The sequence below is a fragment of the Meles meles genome, chromosome 1 (genome assembly GCF_922984935.1).
Source record: "Meles meles chromosome 1, mMelMel3.1 paternal haplotype, whole genome shotgun sequence".
Classification (NCBI taxonomy): Eukaryota; Metazoa; Chordata; class Mammalia; order Carnivora; family Mustelidae; genus Meles; species Meles meles.
Genome location: NC_060066.1, coordinates 117,517,763 through 117,542,534, shown reverse-complemented (window position 1 = coordinate 117,542,534; position 24,772 = coordinate 117,517,763). Strand labels below are relative to the sequence as shown.

Sequence of the window (24,772 nt, the reverse complement as noted above, 5' to 3'; positions counted from 1 at the left end):
TTCTCTTATAATTAATATTTTTTCTAAGATTTTATTTATTTATTCGACAGAGAGACAGCGAGAGAAGGAACATAAGCAGGGGAGTGGGAGAGGGAGAAGCAGGTTTCCTGCTGAGCAGGGAGCCCAATGCAGGGCTCAATCCCAGGATCCTGGGATCATGACCTGAGCCGAAGGCAGATGTTTGTTTATTTATTTATTTATTTAATTTGACAGAGAGAGAAATCACAAGTAGGCAGAGAGGCAGGCAGAGAGAGAGGGGGAAGCAGGCTCCCTGCCAAGCAGAGAGCCCGATGAGGGGCTCGATCCCAGGACCCTGAGATCATGACCTGAGCCAAAAGCAGAGGCTTAACCCACTGAGCCACCCAGGTGCCCCTATAATTAATATTTTTATGATGGTGCAAAATCAGCTTTGGGAAACTAAAGTTTAACTGAAGGTAAGTCAAAATGTTGCAGTTGATATTCATAATTTTTAATATAAGTAAAGTCTCATTTTAATGATATGAATTACTGTGTTGTATCTAAATCTCATTAAAATGGAAATTTACTGCTACTGAACATGGACAGACTATTAAATACAAAGCACATTGTTCACATCATTATCAGCCCAGTATCCTCCTTTTTCCTTGTCTATCTGCCATCCTTTCTTCTAATGTTAGCTCGACAGTAATTGATGGTGTGATGTTAGATAAGTCATCACTATCCAGGTTTAAGATTCCTGGTTGGTGAATGTGGAAATTAAGGGCATGACTTGCAAGTTGCATACATCACTTCAGTCCCTATCTCACAGAACACAACCTAGTCACATGGGGTATGCACGTGATTGGATGGGAAACTGGGGGATGAGTGTTTGGCTAAGCAGCCATGTGCCCAGTGAAGACTTCCATTATTATAGAAGGTGAGAACGTATGTTCAAGGGACAAGTAGCAGGCACCCCTGGAGGGATAATCTTGAATCTTTATAATATGTTTTAAAAGACAGGTATTAGAAACTTCAGATCTCAACCTACTGTTAGTAACAAATTACTTATCCCTCATCTCTCAACTTTTATGGCTATTTTCCAGCCCAAACTATATAATAGACCTCTAAAAACATCCCTATTCTCCACTACTAAAATTATACCATAATAGCGGTTACATATTACATTCTTCTCTGTAAAGAAAAACATTATGGGGAGTAGATGGGTGAATTGCTCATCATAGTGGGCCTGCTAAATCAAAAGGGTTATCTTTAACCCTAGGGGAGATTTAAAGTATACTTGATACATTATTTTTATCTAGCTTCTTTCTTTCTGCTGGAGGAAGCACCAGCCCCATCTTACTCTGGGAAATTATCACTTCCTATCAACTTCCTACTGTAGTATTCTCCCACCAAAACCACAGGTGCATGACCCAGGCCTGGCTAATCACATGACCCCAATCCCCTGGTCATACCTGAGTCCGAGGACCAAGCATGAAATCCAGACCAGATCAACTGGAACCCTTCTCTGGAATTATACGTGCTGACAGACTTGTTTCTTCTGAGATTACCAAAGTGGGAGAATGTAAGTCTGGAGCTCCCTTGGCTGTGGCTCCCGTTATACAGAGGAAGCCTCTGTGTAGGAGGAGAGAATAAGGCCAGAAAAGGAAAAAAAGGGATGAAAAACAATTAGAATGACAAAGAACCCCTGGATTTAGTTGACCCAGCACACAGCTCTGTCTTAGCAGGTAAATGAACCAGTAAATGCCCTTTTATTGTTGAAGATATTTTTAGTTAGCCTTCTGTCACTTGCAAATAGAGTTCCAATATGCAGCAATACATTCTAAAGATAGAGGAAGCAAAGAGGATCTAATGAAGTAAACATTAGTCCTCAGGGTAGAAAGCAGGGTAAAATAAAAATATAAACATCCACTCACAAATAAGTTAAAAAGTGCCCCAGTAATCTGCATTATTTTTTTCTTATTTATTTTCGATGCCCTTGGTATACAACAAATTTATATTGAACTTGAATGAAATGTGGGGTTTCTCTCCGTGACTGTGTGCCCTACTGATCTTAAAAACAGCACACTCTGCACACCTGAGTGGCTCAGTCGTTAAGCATCTGCCTTCGGCTCAGGTCATGATCCTGGGGTCCTGGGATGGAGCCCCACTTCAGGCTCCCTGCTCAGCGGGGAGCCTGCTTCTCCCTCTCCCTCTTCCGGTCCCCCTGCTTGTACTCTCTCTCTGTCAAATAAATAAAATATTTAAGCAAACAAGCAAACAAAAAATAGTATCCTATAATATAGAGTGACTATCTTTGAGTGGTAGCTTCTGAATAATTTTCATTTTCTTCTTTCTTGCAGCTTTTTCCAAAATGCCTATAATAAACACATTTTTAACCATTTTAATCAAAGTTATTTAATTCATTTTTATTATTATATTAGTTTTCTGTTGATGGTAAAGCAAGTTGCCACAAACTTAGTGGCTTAAAAAATATTTTTTTTTTATAGTTTTGGAGGTCAGAAGTCGAAATTGGGATCTATAAAGCTGAATTTCTTCAGGAGAAGAACATTCTGGGCTGGTTTGTTTCCTTACCTTTCCAGTGTCATGAAACTGCCCACCTTCCTTGGCTCATGGTCTCCTTCCTTCATCTTCAGAGCCAGTCATTCAGCATCTTCTCCCCTCTCTGACCTCCAACTTCCCTCCTTTATGGACCCTTGTGGTTACATCGGGCCACCCAGATTAATCCAGAATTATTTCCCCATCTCATGAACCTTAACTTTCTTTTAAAGATTTTATGTCTTTATTTGACAGAGAGAGAGAGAGAGAGAGACAGTGAGAGAGGGAACACAAGCAGGAAGATTGGGAGAGGGAGAAGGAGGCTTCCTGCTGAGCAGGGAGTCCAATGGGGGGCTTGATCTCAGGACCCTGGGATCATCACCCGAGTGGAAGGCAGATGCTTAAAAACTGAGCCACCCAGGTGTCCCCAACTTTTTTTTTAAGATTTTACTTAACCATTTGAGGGCCACCCAGATTAATCCAGAATTATTTCCCCATCTCATGAACCTTAACTTTTTAAAAAAGATTTATAATCTGGGACTCCCTTTCACCAATCTCTGTGGAAGTTTCCCATTACTGTTTTCCTTTTTTTTTTTTTAAATTTTTGAAAAGATTTTATTTACTTATTTGAGAGAGAGAGCATGAGAGAGGAGAAGGTCAGAGGGAGCAGACCCCCCAGCCCACGGAGCTGGGAGCCCGATGCGGGACTCGATCCTGGGACTCCAGGATCCTGATCTCAGCAGAAGGCACCCACCCAACCAACTGAGCCACCCAGGAACCCTACCGTTTCCCTTTGTTGGATCAGAAGAGCACACCCTTCAGCAGCTCCTTAAGAAAAGATACTCAGGTAGTGTTTTTGAGATCTCACTTAACTGAAAATGCCATTATTCTATCCTCAACCTAATAATTTGACTACGTGTAGTCACAGTTTGGAAAATTTTCATAAGAATTCCAAAGGCACTACTTCTTTGTCTTTCTAGCTTCCAGAGTTAATTTTGAGAAGCGTGAAGATACAGAGATTCTGGATTTTTTTTTTTTTCAAAGTTGTTGCTGTACTCTCTTCTTTTATTAGGAAATATCTTCACATTCCTTGTTTATATAAACAGTATTGAGAATGGACTACCGGTATCATCTTGAGGATGCCTGACATCACCCCCAGGTGTCTGCCTGGGCCCTTCTGGGTTCATGACAAGGAGCTCAAGAAAAAATACACCATTCTTCCTATCACCAGTATGGAGGATACCACAAACATTTTCCTAGTGAGCATTACTGATTCTTGATTATTGATACCTCCCCTAGAACTTACATAATCTTTTTGTCCGGGGCACCTGGGTGGCTCAGTGGGTTAAGCCTCTGCCTTCGGCTCAGGTCATAATCCCAGGGTCCTGGGATCGAGCCCCATGTCAGATTCTCTGCTCAGTGGGGAGCCTGTTTCCCTTCCTCTCTCTCTCTGCCTGCCTCTCTGCCTACTTGTGATCTCTGTCAAATAAATAAAATCTTAAAAAAAAAATCTTTTTGTCCTTGGTATTCTGACATTTCACAATGTTCAAAGCTTTGACGTTTATTTTCATCTGTTGTCTGGGACATTGGAATCTAGAAACTCATATCCTTCAGTTTTGGAAAATTCTGGATTATTGTATTGATGATTTCCTCTTTCCTTCTGTTTTGTTCTCTTTTCTCTTTATTCTCTCTCTCTCCTCTCTTTTCTAATCTCAAAATATTTGGATATTGATCTTCTGAACTAATCCTTTTTCTTTTCTCTATTTTCTATTTTTGCCTTTTTGGCCCCACTTTCTGGGACAGTTTGGCAATTTTTTTTTTAAAGATTTTATTTATTTGTCAGAGAGAGAGAAGCAAGCAGGGGGAGCAGCAGGCAGAGGCAGAGGGAGAAGTGGACTCCCCACTGAGCAACGAACACGACCATGAGGGATTCCATCCCAGGATCCTGAGATCATGACCTGAGCCAAAGGCAGACAATTAACCACTGAGCCACCCAGACATCCCCAAATTTTTAATTCCTAGATTATATTGAATTTTAACTTCTGCTACCATCAACATTCCTAAGAGCTGTTTTGTTCTCTGGGTGTTCCTTAATAAAACAGCATCTTGGTTTTTTATCTTCTTCTCAGAGGATGTATCTATCTTTCTTTCTCTTTCTTTCTTTCTTTATTTATTTCAAGATTTTATTTATTTATTTGACAGACAGATCACAAGTAGGCAGAGAGGCAGGCAGAGAGAGAGAAAGAGGAGGAAGCAGGCTCCCTGCTCAGCAGAGAGCCCGATGCGGGGCTCGATTCCAGGACCCTGGGATCATGACCCGAGCTGAAGGCAGAGGCTTTAACCCACTGAGCCACCGAGGTGCCCCTACATCTTTCTTTTTTAAGTAAACTCTACCCCCAATGTGAGGCTTGAACTCACAACCCCAAGAACAGTCACATGCTCTACCAACTGAGCCAGTCAGGCGCCCCGTCTGAGGATATATTTCTTAACAAAAGTTTCCTCCTTGCACCATCTGTTTTCCTCATGGGGTTTCCTCTGTTTTTGTTCCTAGTCTTTCACAATAAAGATGCTCGTTGGCTATGTCTGGAAATCCTCGACTGTCCATTCTTGGTTAAGAATGGGATGCCCCATGAGGCCCACCATGTCTGCCCCTCACTGATCTGAGTCCACGGACACGGCGAACCACATTATCAAGTGCAAGGCTGCACCTGCCTGGGAGGCAGGAGAGCCTCTCTCTGCAGGGGAGGTAGAGGTGGCACCCTCAAAGGCTCATGAACTCTGAATTAAGATGATCACTACTGCAGTTTGCCACACCGATGCCTATAACCTGAGTGGAGCTGATCCCTAGGGGAGTTTTCCAATGATCTTGGGCCCTGAAGGTGCTAGAATCACGGAAAGTGTTGTCGAAGGCTTTACTAAGCTGAAGACAGATGATACTGTCATCCCACTTTATATCCCAGTGTGGAGAATGCAACTTTTGTCTAAACGCTAAAACAAACCTTTGCAGAAGATAAGAGATACTCAAGGGACAAAGACTAATGCCAGATGGTACTAGCAGATTTACTTGGAAAGGAAAGACAATTCTACGTTCCATGGGAACAGCACATTTCCTGAATATACAGTCGTAGCTGACATCTCTGTTGCTAAAATTGATCCATTAGCACCTCTGGATAAAGTCTGCCTTCTGGGTTGTGGTGTTTCAACTGGCCATGATGCTGCCGTGAACACTGACAAAGGGCGGCCTGGCTCCATTGGTGCCATTTTTGGCCTAGGAGGAGTTGGACTGGCGGCTCTCGTGGGCTGTGCATTATGGATCATTGGTGTGGACATCGATAAAGATGAATTCACAAGGGCCAAGGAGTTTGGAGCCTCTGAATGTATTAACCCCAGGACTTCTGGACACCCATCCAGGAAGTGCTCATTGAAATGACTGATGGGGGAGTGGCCCATTCCTTCGAGTGTGTTGGTTACGTGGAAGTCATGAGGGCCGTGCTCCAGGCCCACCACCAAGGCTGGGGAGTCAGCATAGTAGTCGGAGTAGCTGCTTCAGGGGTAGAAATCGCCACTCGCCCGTTTTGGCTGGTCACAGGCCGCATGTGGAAAGGCACTGCCTTTGGAGAATGGAAGAGTATGCAAAATGTCCCAAAGTTGGTGTCCGAATAGATGTCCCAAAAGATTAAAGTTGATGAATTTATGACTCAAAATCTGCCTTCTGACCAAATGAATGAAGCCTTTGAACTGATGCATGCAGGAAAGAGCATTTGAACTGCGGGAAAGCTTTAAATTCAGCAGAGAAAACATCTCCATCCTTGTACATAGTCCTATGGTCCAACTGGCACAGCCAGACAAGCAGAGAGAAGCTCTTCCAAGTTCATAGCCTCTTAGACCTTCTCTACTACCGCTTCTAGAGTGACATATTCTAGGCAATAATATTTTGTGTATAATTCATAAATCTCTAATCAAGGACAAGGCTAATAGAATCATAAATCTGTTTTTTGAACTCTCCTTCACATAAATAATTGCTCACTAATTAAGGAATATTCTAACATAATAAAATTAATTTCTGGGGAAAAAAAGGTGGGGAAGTAAAACAGATTAGAAGCTCTGTGTGCTGGAGTGGAAGGGGTTGTTGAGCTTCACTGCTAAGTGACTTGGCTGAGGCATTTGTTGAAAAACTGTCAATTTCAACAAACTTTAGTTTTTTTTTCTCTTGGGCTCCAAAGACTTTCCAATTTCCTATTGAGAGAGAGCAGAGAGCAGGGGATGGAGGGATGGAGAACAGCCTCAGGTCTCCAGAATATCATTCACAGAGTCCTTGTTTTCAACACAACTGTGGCCCTCAGCTTTGTCACAGTGTATCTGTTTTAGTTTTTTAGGGTTGCCTTAGTAACACGCCACACACGTGGGGGCTTAAAACAAGACATTTACCGATGTCTCAGAGTTCTACCGATGTCTCAGAGTTCTGGAGCCTAGAAGTCTGAAGTCACAGTGTCAGCATGCCCATACTCTTTCAGAAGGCTCTATGAGGAATGCATTCCATCCCTCCCTCCCAGCTTCTGGTGCTTGCCAGCAATCCTTGGCATTCTTTGGCTTGCAGACTTATCACTGCAATCTCTGTCTTTACGTGATGATCCCTTGGTGTGTCTTCCCAATGCCTTCTCTGTGTGTGTGTGTGTGTGTGTGTGTGTGTGTGTGTGTGTGTGTGTGTGTGTCTTCCTCTCTTCTAAGGACAGCAGCCAGAATGGATTTAGGGCCCATGCTCTACATGGATATTTACTTGTTCTGCCCCATCTAATGATTTTAGGACTGAATCATTGGAAAGGGAATGGGAGGGATGTTAAGACATGTCTTAAGTTTAGAAAAAACAAGTATGTCCAAAAATTCTTCAACACTATCCCCAACAGATGAAACCTAATTCTTCTCCCTTGAATAATGGCTGGACTCATTGACTTGCTTCTAACAAATACAATGCGTCAGAATTAAGTAGGACTTCTGGGGCCAAGTCATAGAAGGTAATAGGCTTCTGCTGGACTCTCTGATGTATGCCTTTGGAGTCCTGAGTTGTCACGTAAGAAGTCTGGCTACCCTGAAACCTCCATACCAGAGAAACAACAAACATAGAGAGAGGTGCCCCAAAGATTCCTGAATGTCCCAGCACTCAGCTGTCTGAATCTTCGCAGCCCATGTGTCAGATACAAGCGAACAATCTATTGAGGGGAATCACAACTGTACAAGAAACCCTAAGTACTCTCTACCTCAGCCCAGTAAATCCTCAGAACTGTGAAAGATAACATAAATGCTTGTTATTGGTTTTTTTATACCACTAAGTTTGGGATGGCAGTAATACAGGATTGGAACCAAATAGCAGAAAGGGAAAAGCAGGTGGAGGGGTAAAGGAAGACAAAGTACGTATCTTTTATAAAAATTTTTAAAAAATTAAGATTAAAGATAATGAGATTAAAATATCTTTTAAAGATTTTATTTTTAAGTCCTCTCTACACCTAAATTGGGGCTCAAACTTAGAACCCTGAGATCAAGAGTCACAGCTCTACCGAATGAGCCAGCCAGACACCCCGGAGATTTTTCAAGAGAACTTACAGGGGCACCTGAGTGGCTCAGTGGGTTAAGCCTCTGCCTTCGGCTCAGGTCATGGTCTCGGGGTCCTGGGATCGAGCCCCGCATCGGGCTCTCTGCTCAGCAGGGAGTCTGCTTCCCCCCACCCCCTCTCTGCCTGCCTCTCTGCCCACTTGTGATCTCTGTCTGTCCAATAAATAAATAAACTCTTTAAAAAAAAAAAAGAGAACTTACAAACATGCCAGTGAACTTAATAACTGAGATTTCTTTCATATGGGCTAGGAAGCTCAATTTCTCTTGAAGTTGATAGAGAAGGGTAACTATTTCACGCTTACCTCTGCTCAATATTTTCCCTTGTAAGATGGCAACATAAGAGACCTCAATCCACGCTGCATACTGTAAGATAAAACATTGTAAAAATCCAGTGTTTTGCTGCATATGTTACATATCTTCAGGAAAAAAAACCTGGTTATTTTATCTTGAGGGTCTTAAGTTAGGATGGTTTATGTTGTGACAGAAAATCCAACTCAAACCGACTTATGAAACAGGCAGTTTATTGGCTCACAGATCAACCCAGTGATAGTTAACTTGCTGACTTCTTAGTTTTGGGGTCATCCTCAAGCTCTACGTAGTTATTTATGAACAAGAGGGCAATCTCAACTAATGGGACAAATTTCAGGAGTAAAATGAGTCTAAAGAAAGAGAATGCTTAATCTCATTTTAGTGATTTGCCATTGATGAGAGCTGCTGCTTTCTATGGAGTAATGTCCTCTGAACTGGGCCCTCCAAGCTCACCTTGGCCAAGGAAACGTGCAAGCCCTCAGGCTGGTCACTAAACCAGACTGGGATTTACTAGCAAAACAAGAAAAGAGTGAGGGGGGATTTGAGGAAGTATCACTGGAGAGAGGAGTGTGGCAAGAGACAGGGATTACCTAAAGTCTAGTCTCTTAGGCAGGGAACAGCAGAAGATACAATTTTGGGGGGGCTGAGTAGAAGGTGCAGCAAATTGGATTAGGCAATAGTGGAATGAATCCTCCCATGGGGCAGTAATACTGTTAAAAAAAAAAAAAAAAATTAAGAGAGTCCAAGGGTGCCTGTCTGGCTCAGCCAGAAGAGCATGCAACTTTTGATTTTGGTGTTGTGACTTCAAGCCCTATGTTGGGTGTAGAGATACTTAAGTAAAATAAAAACTTAAAAAATAAAAGGTTGCAATATTTGATGCTCATGGCAAGTTATGACCTTAAGCCAGGAACCCTCTGCTCCCAAGGATGGTATTCTCTCTCCTCCATTAAGAAAAACTTGGGAGTAACATTGTTTTAATTCTCCATCTTACCCCCTCCTGCAATAATGGGCTTTACTGCCTAGTTTTTATTTCATAATCACAAACTTAATACTCTGCATTTCAGCTGGGCTTGGGATAAGGAAAACCTGGAACCCAGAGAGCAAAAAGTGAGAGCACAAAGATTACAGGAGACTGCAAGTATTTTTTCTGCATCAGGCAGTAATCTTTTATACTTGTTCATTCCTTACAAATAGAGGGATAGAACACAACTCTGGCACTGCACTACTACTGGACTGAACACGTGGATGACTTTCCAGCTATACAACTTCAACAGGCTACTTAATCAGCACCCATTACAAGTCTGTGCATGGGAACAACATATCTGCTTCCTAAGGTTTTTGTGAGGATCAAATTATCTTTTTATTCCTTTTAGTTCATCTACCTAACATGCTTAAAACAGGGCTCAGCACGTATCAAAAGTTTTATGAAACTGTTACCTATGATGTTGATGTTGGTTGTCAGAGATGGAGCCATTGTATTTTGGAAGTCTTGCTTGGTAATCAAAAATTTGTTTAGAAACACCCCTTTACTTGGAAATATATAAACCAAAAGTTTCCCACTTCTTGTACATGTTAAAAACGTTCAGTAAAGATCTCTCAGATACAAAATATGTTCCAATGATTCAAAATTAATCCCACGATATAATATTATTCTAATATCATACTTATTTTGAAAGCCTAGATTTTTTTTAATGGCAAAAAAAAAAAACAGGAAAAAAACCCCATCACGCTGAAAGTTTTTATTTTGCTGAAATGTACAAATATAACAGTCCACACTCTACAATAAACATTTAACCACTGATGATATTCAGGATGCGGCTCTCCCTCACAGTTCAGATGCCTGATCTTCTGTGAAAGCCCAGCTTGCCTTCTTTACTTCCCACCAAGTTCATCTTTTTAGAAGTCTTGCCGGATATTTTCTTTGTTTGCCTCTCCATGTTGCTGCTTCATTTGAAAGATTTCATTTTCTAATTGCACAATAGTCCTTTCAATCTCGTAATTCTTACTGACCAGGGATACCCAACTAGAAAAGTAAAAAAAGAGAAAAAAATTACTCAATATAAAATTTCTCTTAGGAGATTTGACCATATACATGTTTTCAGCCAGGTTCATAATATGAAACTTCACTTCTAAATTTCCATTTTAAAAAGCTGAATCGGGGGGAAAAGGGTATGTAAGATTCTAGATGTAGTGGGTGCCTGGGTGGCTCAGTCAGTTAAGCGTCCACTTTTGGCTCAGGTCATGACATCAGGGTCATGAGTTTGAGACCCATGCCAGGCTCCATGCTGAGTCAACTTGAAAGTCTCTCCCTTTCCCTCTCCCTTCCCCTCCGCCCTTCTCCCTGCTCAAACTCTCTCCAAGATAAATAAATAAAATCTTAGAAGAAGAAAATAGACTCTAGCTGTATTATCTCTTATAAATTAATGTAAATCTACAATTATTTCAAATTAAAAAAAATTTAAAAACCAAATTAGAAATAGTTGGGGGATAGGACAAGGTGATGGAAGATTATATTTAATGGGATTAACATAAAAGGAGAGAAAATAGGGCAGAGGCAGTAAGTTAAAAATGGTGGAAAAATTTCTAGAACTAGAGAAAATTCCATAGATCCAAGCAGCCTCCCCCCTCCCCAGAAAAAAAAAATCTCTAGAACAAATAAAAAGAAACACAGATGTGTATTTGGGAGATTATATCAGCTTGAAGAAAAATGTGAAAAGACGAATAGACTGGTAACATGGAAGGTATGGAGGTGGAAAGGTAGAACAAAAAGAAAGATGGGGGTGGGGAGGAAGAAGGGAAATAGCAAAGCAAAAAAGAGAAATATGGAGAATGTAAGTCAAATCCTATTCAGAGCAGAAATACTGAACTATCCTGAAAATAGGGTGCTCTGAGACCAGAATCAAGTAACAGTGGTTCTGTCCCTCTCAATGCCTTCCCAGACCACACATCAGAGACAGGCAGAGGCAGTGAAGAGCAGCATTCAGAAAACAGCATTTCTGTGACACTTGTGGCATCGCATTTGAATACTGTTGAACCATACTGTTAAATCCTGATCTTAAAATGTGCTAAGCGATTTAACAGTTGATGGAAGAGAAGATACTCACGTTGACTCCATTTCCCTTAATTTAGATCCAGCTGTGAGCTGCATGTTCTTTCGCTGCCAGTTTAAATCTTGAATATGTTTCCTGTAAAAAATTATTTATACAACCCACCTACATTTGAACATAAGACTAAAATCAACAGAGAAATAAATCAACACATCTTTAATCCCTTGAAAAGAACAGACGTATACAGTTACAGACCAATTCTGAGAATTAACTATCTTTTATTTTTCAATTACAAATTTCATAAGCTCATCATGAAAAATTAAACACATTCACATACATGCACATAGAAACTAAAAAGCAGAAGTCCCAGGGCGCCTGGGTGGCTCAGTGGGTTAAAGCCTCTGCCTTCGGCTCAGGTCATGATCCCAGGGCCCTGGGATCGAGCCCCACATCGGGCTCTCTGCTTGGCCGGGAGCCTGCTTCCCCCTCTCTCTCTGCCTGCCTCTCTGCCTATTTGTAATCTCTGTCTGTCAATAAATAAATAAATAAATAAATCTTAAAAAAAAAAAGCAGCAGAAGTCCCTCCTCCCACGTGCTTCTCCTAATTATTGTTCAGTTTTTGGTGGGTGTTTCCCCAAACTCCTATATGTGTATGTGCAAGTAGAGATTTAATTTTTTAAGTAATCTCTACGCCCAATGTGGGGCTCAAGCTCACCACTCCAGGATCAAGAGTTGCATGCTTTACTAAGTCAGCCAGGCACCCCGAATTATACATGTCGTTCTGCAACATTTTCTCCTAAAAGTGCCTTTTCAATGTCTGTAGACTTGCAAATTGCAAATGACCTGGTAGAGATGTTTCCAGACGTTAAGTCTATTTCTCCTCCACTCCAGTAGGGCAAACCCAGCACTGGATGCTGGACAGAGTGAATCATCAAGTATTACTCTCAAATGACTACAGTCCATTGGTTCCTTTGTCTTCTCATTCTGTTTATTAAGGTTCTACCTAAACTTCACTCTAAAATAAGAGGAAAATATGGGCATCTGGCTGGCTCAGTCAGAAGAACACGCGGGTCTTGATCTTGGGGTTGTGAGCTTGATCCCCACATTGGATGTAGAGATTACTTAAAAACTAAAATAAAATAATAAAATAAAGTAAGAGGAAGAAACAACTTACCTTAACTTCTGGAGCTCTTTCTGTGCATGTTCAATCATATGAACTAGATTTCTAAGGAAGGAAAAGAGGAAAATCAGATTAGCAGACATTAACATTTAACAATACCAACTAAAGTGAGCTATCTAGTTGATACAAGTTCCAGTTCTTCCGCTATTGAGCTCCCTGCCAAACACCATGTTAGACACTCTTTACATATCAGCCACTTTAATTCTCCTAAGAATTCTTTGAGGTAGGTACGACTGTCCCTATTTCACATACAGGGACATTAAGAGCTTAGAAAAATTAAGTAACTTAGTCAAGGTAACGTAGATGAATGTTGGAGCTGAATTTCATTTCAGGTCTTTTAACCTCTGGAGCCCAACCAGTTCACTGACACTCTGATTTTTTGTATTTGTCACTACTTAATCTGTCAGTACTTTTTTTCATGGAGAACACTGAAAATAACTCATATGAGTGTATTCATTCAAATCCCTTATTATCTCCCTATTTCTGCACCTGCATTTATCCCGCTATTCTCCTCTCCTGTCTACGGCTAGCTAGAGAGAGAAATGAAAACCGGAAGGCTGGAGATTGTGATTCCAGTGCAAGTTGGCTCTCGGTGCCACAGGGGGAAAGTTGAGCAATATAGAATGCCAAGTTACTACTGTCATTAGAGAAGTGATTCAAGAGTAGAGGCCATCCCCTGTCCTTGCCCTTAAATAACAGCTTTACTGAGATGTAATTCTCGCAACCATATCAATTTCCTCTTAAGGCAGCAGAAAAGCACCTTTAGGGTTCATTTCAACCACATTGGCCCTACTATCCTCTTGCTGTAGATCTACTATTGTTTCCTGGCTTTTGTGACTCAAATATCCTACTTTTCTCCTAAGTTATTCTTCTGTCTCTACTGACTTACTTTTTTTTTTTCCTAACTGCAATTCTCTGAAGATTCAGTCTTCAAACAGCTGTGTCTCTCCAGGCTTACCTACAGCTCATCTCCCTTTCCTTGATTTCTAGGGATCACTCCATGTTCCTGAGGACAATTAAGTTTGGTACTCCACTCCTGACCTCTGACCTTTAACAGGAAGCTTCCCCTTGAATGACCTCTTCCTGAAAGCCTGTTTATTTGCTGTCTTCTCCTTTCTTTCATCCTCCATGAGCACAAGTATACCTCAGATATATTGCAGGCTTGGTTTCAGACCACACAATAAAGCAAGTATAGCAATAAAACAAATCAAATGAATTTGTTCTCCAATACATATAAAGGCTGTTTATATTATACCGTAGTCTATTAAGTGTTTAACAGCATTACGTTAAAAAAAAAAAAAGTACCTGCCTTAATTAAAAAATACTTTATTAACTAAAAACTGCTAACCAATGTTCTTTTAAATGAGTCATAATCAGGGGCACCTGGGTGGCTCAGGGGGTTAAAGCCTCTGCCTTTGGCTCAGGTCATGATCCCAGGGTCCTGGGATCGAGCCCCATGTCCTGCTCTCTGCTCTGCAGGGAGCCTGCTTCCTCCTCTCTCTCTGCCTGCCTCTCTGCCTAGTTGTGATTTCTCTCTGTCAAATAAATTAAAAAAAAAATGAGTCATAATCACTGATCACAGATCACTGTAACAAATATAATGGAAAAGTTTGAAATACTTAGAGAATTACTAAATTGTGACAGAGACAGGAAGTGACCAAATGCCATTGGAAAATGGGGCCAACAGACTGGCTGAGGCAAGGTTGACACAAACCTTCAATCCACAAAAAATGTAAAACAGCAAAGTGTAATAAAATGAGGTTTTATCCATATACAGGACCTTCCTCAAGCACTGAACATTTTTTTTTTTTAAAGATTTTATTTATTTATTTGACAGAGAGAGATCACAAGTAGATTGAAGAGGCAGGTAGAGAGAGGGAGAGAGGAGGAAGCAGGTTCCCTGCTGAGCAGAGAGCCTGATGCGGGACTCGATCCCAGGACCTGAGATCATGACCTGAGCTGAAGGCAGCGGCTTAACCCACTGAGCCACCCAGGCGCCCATAAACACATTTTTATTAAAAGTTATAGCACTGCATCATGAGAGTCAGAAGACTTGGGTTCTAGTCCTAACTCTGCCCTAAAAAGCTGTATGTCCTTTAATGAGTCACTTGACATCAATGAGGCTAAACCTGTTTATCTGTAAAAACAAGGCCTGGCCTTGAAGGTTTCCCTTTCATTGCAAGTACATAAATCTCTCATTAATGAAAATTTTTTTAAGCAATCATGAACCAAGACCTACCTAGAACTAAAAGCTTTCTGCCCATGCCATGTTTGATGCCCTCAAATCCTTTCACAAGGAAAGAAAACTTACTTTAATAAGATGGGAAGACAAAGGAGTGGATTAGAGTAGAGCCTTAAATAAACTGGATTTAGGTAGACTAGGTAAAGACACTCTAGGAGGTGGTGAACCATGAGTTCACCATGCTCCACCATGAGCAAGGACCGAGCTACGATAATCACGACAGAGAGGATTCCCTTGGCTGGAATGAATGTCTACCACTGAGATACACAGCCATTTGCCTTGAATACCATGTTAAATAGTCTGGATCTTACTTTGCAACAAATGGGAAAGTAATAAAGGTTTCTTTCTTTTCTTTTTTTAAGATTTTATTTATCCATTTGACAGAGATCAAGCAAGCAAGCACAAGCAGAGGGGAGAGGCAGAGAGAGAGGGAGAAACAGATTTCCCAATGTGGGACTTGATCCCAGGACCTTGGGATCATGACCTGAGTTGAAGGCAGACGCTTAACCATCTGACCTACTCAGGCACCCAAAAAGTATTAGAGGTTTCTAGGCAAGTTGAAAGCAATGTTTTCTTCAATGTATTATTTTTTTCCCCTGCATCTATGCTCTCTTCCCTTCTTGGGAGCATTCTCATTCTCTTCTAAATGTCCAAACCTCACCATTTTTTTTTTTTTTAAAGATTTATTTATTTTAGAGAAAGAGAGCATGGGGGGAGAAGGGCAGAGGGAGAGGGAGAGAAAAAAATCTAAGCAGACTCCCTGCTGAGCAAGGAGCCCGACATGGGACTCAATCTCAGTATCCTGAGATCACAACCTAAGCCGAAATCAACACTCAGACACCTAACGAACTGAACCACCAAAATTCCCCCAAATCTCACCATTTTAAAATGACCTTAATTTTTTTTAATGACCTTATTTCTTAATGTCCCTTCTGTGGATGTCTGTAGTAGAGCACAGCACACGATACAGCACATGTCCCCTACTGCTAATTACAGGCTACTGGTTATCTGGCAGAGAAGTATCTTGTCTGCTCAACTAGGTAAAGCTTCTTGAGGACAAAAATTCCATTTTTCCACTTTGTACAATACAGACCTTTTTTTTTTTTAACAGACATTTGTTTGCTTGATCTGTTTCTTAATCCTCCCAAACCCATTTTCCTTTATCTCCCTTGCAACATATTTACAAAAGAAATGAACTATTTATGCTGTAGTTTCCCAAATTCTGGATTTTGCCCACTGGATCCTTACATGGCCAAATAAATTTAAAACATAATTCTGAAAAACTGAGAAAAACCATTTATCACTTTGTGATTTTGCTTTATTATTCCAGGAAACGTACTCTAGCAAATAGTTTGATGCAGTGTCATGAAGTTCAAGGGCTTTTTCTCCTTAAACTATTAGAATGTTAATACAGTCTCAGGGGATTTTAGGGCTCAAAGGCATCATAGATATCGTTTAACCACCAAATTTTACAAATAAGAAAACTGAGCCCTAGAAAGATAACAAAACCTAAAGCTAGTTGCATGGAACAGAAAGTAGAGCTCAGTGGCTTATGTGGGCACCTTGCTTCCTGTGTTAATTCTCTTACAGTCAATTCTCATTATTTGCAGATTCTGTACTTATGAACTTACCTACTCACTCAAATTTACTTGTAACCCCAAGATCAGTACCTGTGGCATTTCGAGATCATGAACAGCATGTGCAAAATTTGAGTTGTTGAATGTGTAGGTTCTTAGCTGAAGTGGAACAAGGAAGCACTCTGACTTACTGCTTCAGGTCTCATACAGAGATGACCGAAGGACAGGATTTAATTTCTAACTCTGCCAAATTACTTAACACTTCTGAACTTTGTTTTCTCTTCCATAAAATAAAGAAAACAGAATTTGCCAGGAGTAGTCTTTAGGATTTATAGTCTATATGAGATGTATATACATACATATACATTATTTCCACCAGGAAAAATGTTACAGTATTTGCTAATTCAGTTATAGAATATAACAGGCAACTAATGAGACTCAATTGTATGAGCAGTGCCCCACATTAAGGATTCCATTCCACCATATTGTGATTTGTCAATCAGACCTCAGAACTCATTTAATTACAATATTACACAATAAATGTAGTTAGGCTTAGATCTCCTCTGTATTTTTTTTTTTTTTTTTTAAAGATCTTATTTATTTATTTGACAGAGAGAGATCACAAGCAGGCAGAGAGGCAGGCAGAGAAAGAGGGAGAAGCAGGCTTCCCTCTGAGCAGAGAGCCCAACGCGGGGTTTGATCACAGGACCATGAGATCATGACCCAAGCCGAAAGCAGAGGCTTAATCTACTGAGCCACCCAGGCACCCCTCCTCTGTACTCTTTGAGGTGGGGCTGAAAGCCATGGCTTATCATATGGGTTGTAGTAGTTCCAGGACATGATCTCAAATGAAAGTCCACTATACTATTTAAATCCCACTTCACTTTTCTTTTTTTTTGAAGATTTGTTTGACAGAGCGAGCAAACAAGCAGGGGGAAGGGCAGAGGAAGAGAATATTCAAGCAGACATGGGGCTCAACCCCATGACCCTGAGCCACAAGAGTCAGACATTTAACTGACTGAACCACCTAGGCACCCATTCCTATATTTAAAAAAAATACCAAAACTGTGGGTGGGATGGGTTTAATAAAAACAAAGCTTCTTACTCATTATATACTTTCCAGGCATTGCATCCATGCTGTGACATTAGTTCCAGATTCTCAATTCGAACTGCCTGATGCTCTAACTGGGCCATTGAATTGTTTACACATTCTTGCCATGCGGTAATGTCGTTTTTCTGACCCGAGGAAGGGGCTGGAAGTTCATACCTGAAATTAAACAAAAATAAACTGCAATCACATATTCCTCTAAATTTTCTGTTCTTTCCAAAAGAACACCTCACAGGTCTATGCACAATGTAAAATCCATGGAAAATTGAAGATAAGATCAGACTGTTCAATAAGAACCTATTTAAAATACATTTACAAATAAGATTTAACACCATTATATACAGTAACAAAAAAATTGTTTACTTCAACATGAACTGATTCAATAAACTATAGTGTATTCATATAAAAGATTGTTAAATTAGCTGCTCAATGATGCCACTGAAGAATACTTAAAACATTAACATGTTTGTGATATATTAGGAGAAAAAAGTAGGACACAGAAAAACCTATACTATCTTTTTTTTTTCTTAGATTATATTTATTTGTCAGAGAGAGAGCGCGTGTGCGAACACACAAGCAGGGGGAGCAGCAGGCAGAGGGAGAAGCAGGCTCCCCACTGAGCAGGGAGCCACATGTGGGACTCAATCCCAGGACTCTGGGATCATGACCTGAGCTGAAGGCAGAGGCTTAACCAACTGAGCCACCCAGGCACCCCTGCTATCATTTTTGAAAAACACACTTACATTTATCCAGGTTCCCACTGACACACCCAAACCATTCTAGAGAAAAAAATAGTAAGGGATGTAAAACTTCTTTGCATTTGGACCTACTCTATTCTCTCTTCACACTAAACAGTCCTATAGCACTGTTGATATAGCCAGTAAGTACACTCTTCATGAATCTCAGCTCATTATTGATGAGTTACTATAAACTAAGTTTAATTTCTACTTTAATAATTTGACTAGATACAGTAAAAACTCTACATTATTCCTATGAACAACTGAGGGGCATGCAACTAGGATCAAGAAGTGATAAACCAGGGGCGTCTGGGTGGCTCAGCTGGTTAAGCATCCAATTCTTGATTTCGGCTCAGGTCATGATCTCAGGTTTGTGAGATCAATTCCCTGATTCCCTGTGTCAGGCTCCACACTAGGCATGGAGTCTACTTAAGATTTTTTTGCTCACTTGCTCTCTCTCAAAATAAAAAAAAGTGACATACCACTCTGTTAAAAAAAAAAAAAAAAGCTGTAATATGGCAGTTTTCAAACTTCTGATTATAACTCATGGTAGGAATTATCTGTGATCCAGTACCCAAATACACATAGCTCAACAGAAGTTTCACAGAATAGGGATGGCTGGGTGGCTTAGTCGGTTAAGCATCTGCCTTCAGCTCAGGTCATGATCCCAGGGTCCTGGAATTGAGTCCCACATCGGGCTCCCTCCTCAGTGGGGAGCCTGTTCTCTCTCTGCCCGCTGCTCTCCCACTTCTGCTCTCACTGACAAATAAATAAAATCTTAAGAAAAAAAGTTTCACAAAACAATAGTTGCCTTTACTTGCATTATATTCTGTTATTTTCTATTTCCTTAAAAAAACTGCTCTGAGAACTTCTGGATCTTACTACCTTTCTTATTAAGTAAGTTAACTTTTGGAAACTTACTAAATTTCCTTCATGATCACTGCTTAATGGGTCATTACTTCTGTGAGATATACTACCATAAAGGAGTTACTGTTGTGAATATCTATGGAGCAGAAGCATCTGGAAATGAAGAATTGAGGAATCCCAGAACTTCTTCCTTTATCACTCATTCAGGCTAGATAGGAAATGCAGCACAAGAAATACGATCCTCTGGTACTACAGACTCAAATCTCTCTTCTAAATCTATACATCTGCTGAGAGGATAGACCTGTGCATGTGGCCCTCTCTCAAAGGTTTCTGCTCTGACAGAGTACTTACTGGTTCCCTTAATTCCACACCTACTTCAAGCTGATAGAGATCTCACAGGTTAAGCAATCCGATTCTCCATTTTAAAGACAGTAACAAAGGATGTTTGGAGTTTTCTTCTCTGAGAGAGGAGAAGCAGTTTTCTAATAAAGTGGAACAGGAGGGAACACAGTGGAACCAAAGTCAAACTACCTGGGCACTCTGTTTACTAATGTTCTGTGTCAGAGTCAATCAGGGATCATTATAAACCATAACATGATTTAACCTAGATATGTGATCAATGAAGAATCAGATGCCTAATCAGGAACATTTCCTTGAAAAAAAATATTTTTTTAAAGATTTATTTATTGTACAGAGAGGTAGTGAATGAGCACGAGCAGAGGGACAGGGAAAGGGAGAGAGAATCCCAAGCAGAACCTGTGCTGAGCGCAGAGCCCAAATGCGGGGCTCGATCTCATGACCCCAAGATCACAACCTGAGCCGAAACCAAGAGTCAGAAGCTCAACTGACTGTGCCACCCAGGCGCCCCTCCTTGGAATACCTTAAAAACATGAACTTCAGTACAATCACCATTCCTGTTGTTGGATTTTACATATTGTGTGTGTGTGTGTATTTTAAGAGACAGAGAGAGAGTATGCACTTGTGCCAGCAAATGGGGAGGCGGGGAGAAGAGGGAAAGGGAATGGAAGAATCTTAAGCAGGCTCCATATCCAGCATGGAGTCCTATGCAGGCAACTGATCTCACAACTCTGAGATCATGACCTGAGCCAAAATCAAAATGGGATGCTTAACCAACTGAGCCACCCAGGCTCCCCTATTTTGCCTTTTTAAATAAAGGTGCAAAGAATATATCTGAACATAAACAAAGGATACAGGAACCACTATTATGTGAAGAAACATAAACATAAAATCAGACAAGAATTTTTTATTTTCCACATTTTAAGAGCTATAGCAATTTTACTAGTAACTTAAAAATAAAAAATAAAAAATGATTTGGGTCCAGATGAAACCAGAAATACAACTTACCGTTTCATACTGAGTAATTCTATTGGTTGCCGAGCAGCCAGTCTTTCAAATTCATTTCTCATTATGTCGGTCTAATTAGGGGAAAGAATTATTTATTATTATTTTATTATTATTTATTTATTATTATTATAATTATTATAGTTATTATTATAAATATAAATATAAAATATAAATATATAATATTATTATATAATAATAATAATTATAATTATTATATTTCCAAAATCATATCAATAAATTTCAATTAATAACCACCAAACAATGAATCTAACCACTTAAATATTTCTGTTATCCATTCAAATCGATCATTTCCAAAAAAATTTAAAAAATAAAATAAAATGGATCGTTTTCCTTCCCACCAAGTCTTCTCTGAGTTAAATGTTTTCAAGAATCAGAATACATACACTTCATATGTAAAGGGACCCACAGAGAAAAGGATTATTCCTAGATCAGTGGTTCCCAGTCCCAGCAGCACACAGAAATCAGGTGGAAGCTTTGAAAACAATTTCATTCCCAGCCACATCATCTTACCCCTCTCTCCCATTCCCATTTAACTTTTCTGAGGTGGAGACTGGGCATGATTGTAACTTGTTTTTAACCCATCAGTTGACTGTATAGTGAAGCCAATGTTGAGGACCCTGAATCTAAGTATTCACTGGGGGGTCGGGGAAGGGAGGAGAGGACTTGGACATAAAATAATTCGCTTTAGGGCTCTGAGCCTATATCCATACTTTCTTTTTGGCCCTGGCTGCTATTTTTACACTTCGCTCTTTGCAAAGAATGAGAAAAGGGGAAGGGGTTAAAGAAACCGGTTCTGCTATCTGCTCTAACAACTGTATGATTTCTTTCTTTCTTTTTGAAGATTTTAATTAATTTATTTATTTGAGAGAGAGAGCACATGCATGAGGGAGCTATAGAGCATGAGTTAGAAGGGGGAGGGGCAGAGGGAGAGGAGAAGCAGACTCCCTGCTGAGCATGGAGCCCGACATGGGGCTCAATCCCAGGACCCTGAGATCATGACCTGAGCTGAGAGCAGCTGATTAACCGACTGAGCCACTCAGGCACCCCACAACTGTACAATTTAAAAAAACACATGGTGGGGCACCTGGGTGGCTCAGTTGGTTAAGCCGCCGCCTTCATCTCAGGTCATGATTCCAGGGTCCTGGGATCGAGCCCCGCATTGGGCTCCCTGCTCACTGGGGAGCCTGCTTCTCCCTCCTCTGCTGCTCTGCCTGCTTGTGCTCTCTTGCTCTGTCAAATAAATAAATAAATACAATCTTTAAAAAAATAAAAACAAAAACAAAGCACATGGTAAAAAGTTAAAAAACAAATGGTAGAGCCCTACTTCTTTAGGTCCAAGTTTTGGTCAATATCCTATTCCATTTCTGTTCTGCACGTTTCCTGGCCCTGAGTATAAAGAACTGCTTAAGTATTCACCTATAGTAGTATTTCAGTTATCCTGAGCAATTATCAATTTTTTGAGGGCTTCAACTATATTAATTAGACTAAAAAGTTAAGACAGTCCCCCAATTCCTAGCTAGAAAAGACCTTCATAAATAGTTAAATGAATTAATGGAAGAGCAGTTTCAAAAGAAATTTGAGGAGTGGTTAAGGTCGTGGGCAAATTACTTTCTCTAAGCTGCAGTTTTCCCATTTAAAAAATTAGGATAATAAACATATAGTTATATAGTTCACAGAGCTGTTTTCAGTACTAAGATGGTGAGCCCAGTACACTATCAATTCCAATTGTGAAAAAGGGATAAATGATCAGTATACTAATTATAAAGATAGGAGATACATTGCACTTAGGAAAGTTAAAAGGAAAACTGGTTCAAATATTTAAAAGTTCGTGATTGAATGCAGTTATCTGAAATTTTTAGGAGCCAATCTAATAAGAAAGCATTACTGTATCTACTTCTTAATGTGGTACCATCTATATCTGGGTAGCAACATTTAGGAAACACATGGTAAAATGATGTATCATAGGAATATTTTCCTATTTAAAACCTTACCGACTTTTCTTTTTATGTTACTTCAAGATAAACACTGTGTTTTAATAACAAAATTCTTTCCGGGGCCTGGGTGGCTCAGTGGGTTAAGCCTCTGCCTTCGGCTCAGGTCATGATCTCAGGGTCCTGGGATGGAGCCCCGAAACGGGCTCTCTGCTCAGCGGGGAGCCTGCTCCCCGCCCCCCCCCCCCCCCCCCCCCCGCCTGCTGCTCTGCCTACTTATGATCTCTCTCTCTGTCAAATTAATAAATAAAATCTTTTAAAAAAATAACAGACTTCTTTCATTAAATACATGGTTACCTATAATGGGGGGAACCCCCCAAACATGTAAATACTAAAATGCCTAACAGAACCCATTAATTTAGAGATGATATTTTACATTTCATGTAGCTGATTACACCCTAAGTAGTATCTTGGGGGCACTTCTAGGCTAAATATCTAAAGAGCACTTAAAAATGGTTTCTCACTTCACTCATTCACATACATTCGCTAAGTATCTAGGCTGTGACACAAAGGCCGCCCTCCAGTGGTTCTCAGGAACCTAGGCTTTCATATATTAAAAATTCCTCATCACTTGTTTTAAAGAAGACCTTAGAGAGCCGAGGATGCCTCTGAGAATTTACGCAAGGAGCGGATCTCCGAAAAACGTACACACTACGTTTTGCATGGTTGGGCAGTTCGCCAAGTCCCGGAAAGTCCTTCAGTGGGTCCCAGAATCAGAACGCCGGAGAAGGCTGATTTAGCTGTTTTCAATGGACCGGGAACACCGATAAGACAGAGTAAGTAGCAGGCAATTGTTAAAGCCAGAATTTAAAATGCATTTTTACGTGTCTAAGACTCTCGATCCAAAGTAGAGTCAGAGGATCCTAGCTCCTACGATGGCCTCAAGACGTCCCACTTACTTCAAAAGCAGAATAATCCGGGGCTGTCAGGTAGCTCAGGTAGTTCTTGGTAGGTCGGTATCTGCGGGTTTCCTCCTCCACCAGCGCCGCAGCCTAGAAACGAGAACGGGGGCCGGGGAGGGGTAGCAACTTGTAAGGTGCTTCTTCCAGCACCAAGGGCCCGAGAGCGCTGAATCCGCTACCCCGCCCGAACTCACCGCTTCCCGCACGCCGGGCGCTTCATAACCTTGGTCAAAATACGGCAGTGCATCTACCACAACCTCTCCGGCAACCAAGCCCGTCCCCGCCATTCTGAAGCTTGCCCAAATTTTCTGAGTGTGCGCAAACTCAGGCCCATTTCATTACGCCTGCGCTCGCACTGACGTAATACAGGTCGCTTGCGCCTGGGCTCTGACGCATGCTCAGTTGTCAATTCTGATGGCGCCCTCGCCGAGCTACTAGGAAGGGCCGGGCCATTTTGTCTTGGTCGGACGTGACGTCACGTCGGGAGTCCTAGAATCAGCGGAACGTCTCCATTTCCTGTCCTCCAGTGTGCTCCGCTTTTTTGCCTCCACCCGGGAGCAATTTGGAGGGGAATAGGGACTTTTCGTTCCCTGGAGGAAGGTGGTATCTGGTACCGGGATGCTTTAAAACTTTTGGAGGAACCGGCAGTAGATTTGGCAGGGAGAGGGATACAGGTTTCCCACTCCCCTAACCCTTCACCTACAACCCTTAACTTTTTTCTTTGTGGCGGGTTTTCTCTCCCCTTGCGCTTCTTGCTGTACCCCTCACTATTCTTAGTTCTGAGAACACTTGCATTGGATAAATGCAGTTTTTTCAGATTCTGGAAGTCGGCGCCAGTAGCCAATTAAAATTGGGAAGCTTTAGGGTCTACATAACAAAGGAACCTGATCTTTTCCTCCAGGGTGAGATTAAAAAACTGCCCACCAACTCCAGCTCCAACAAATCCGGTCGTTTTGCTTTCGGGGCGTATATAAAATCCGCTCACTTGTCTTTAGGACTTTCGAAAATAGACTCGTGTTCCTCTTTGCCTCCGAACTACTCCTGCGGCTGCCGGTGCGCGGGCTCTGCGTCCCCAGCTCGCACACACTAATCAGGCCAAGGCCAAATAAGGTAGTCGGACTGCATACTCTGCCCGGTGTCTAAGATCAAGACCCGGGCTTTGTCTGCCAACAGCCTGGAAATGTTGGCCACGGACTGTCTAACCCTATTATTAGATTAATGTGCTAGTTAATGGATTTATGCGAAGTAGAAGATCTTTACATCTTAAGCAACTTTATTTAAAATTCTCCAATTTTTTGTTTATTC

At 41.0% G+C, this 24,772-nt stretch overlaps 1 protein-coding gene and 1 pseudogene across 1 annotated transcript; one reads left to right on the top strand and one right to left on the bottom strand.

The window, feature by feature from the left end:
* The first annotated feature begins 5,155 nt into the window (after positions 1–5,155).
* LOC123926688 lies at positions 5,156–6,279 on the top strand (annotated as a pseudogene).
* A 3,875-nt stretch (positions 6,280–10,154) lies between these two features.
* Positions 10,155–23,820, bottom strand: BCAS2 (BCAS2 pre-mRNA processing factor). The gene is made up of 7 exons (XM_045980517.1): positions 23,662–23,820; positions 23,465–23,557; positions 20,554–20,624; positions 17,582–17,743; positions 12,652–12,702; positions 11,535–11,615; positions 10,155–10,453 (listed from the first exon to the last, which is right to left on the bottom strand). The coding sequence occupies exons 1-7, from the start codon at positions 23,752–23,754 to the stop codon at positions 10,327–10,329; spliced, it is 678 nt and encodes a 225-aa protein (XP_045836473.1). The 5' UTR covers positions 23,755–23,820; the 3' UTR covers positions 10,155–10,326.
* Positions 23,821–24,772: the final 952 nt, after the last annotated feature.

Excerpts from the sequence above, each read along its gene's own strand:
- BCAS2 (XM_045980517.1), bottom strand. The coding sequence starts at position 23,754 with ATGGCGGGGACGGGCTTGGTTGCCGGAGAGGTTGTGGTAGATGCACTG. Across the intron at positions 12,703-17,581 it reads GCCTGGAAAGTATATAATGA|AAATCTAGTTCATATGATTG; the intron begins GTAAGAAGCTTT and ends TTCCTTCCTTAG. Across the intron at positions 10,454-11,534 it reads TTAAGGGAAATGGAGTCAAC|TTGGGTATCCCTGGTCAGTA; the intron begins GTGAGTATCTTC and ends TTACTTTTCTAG.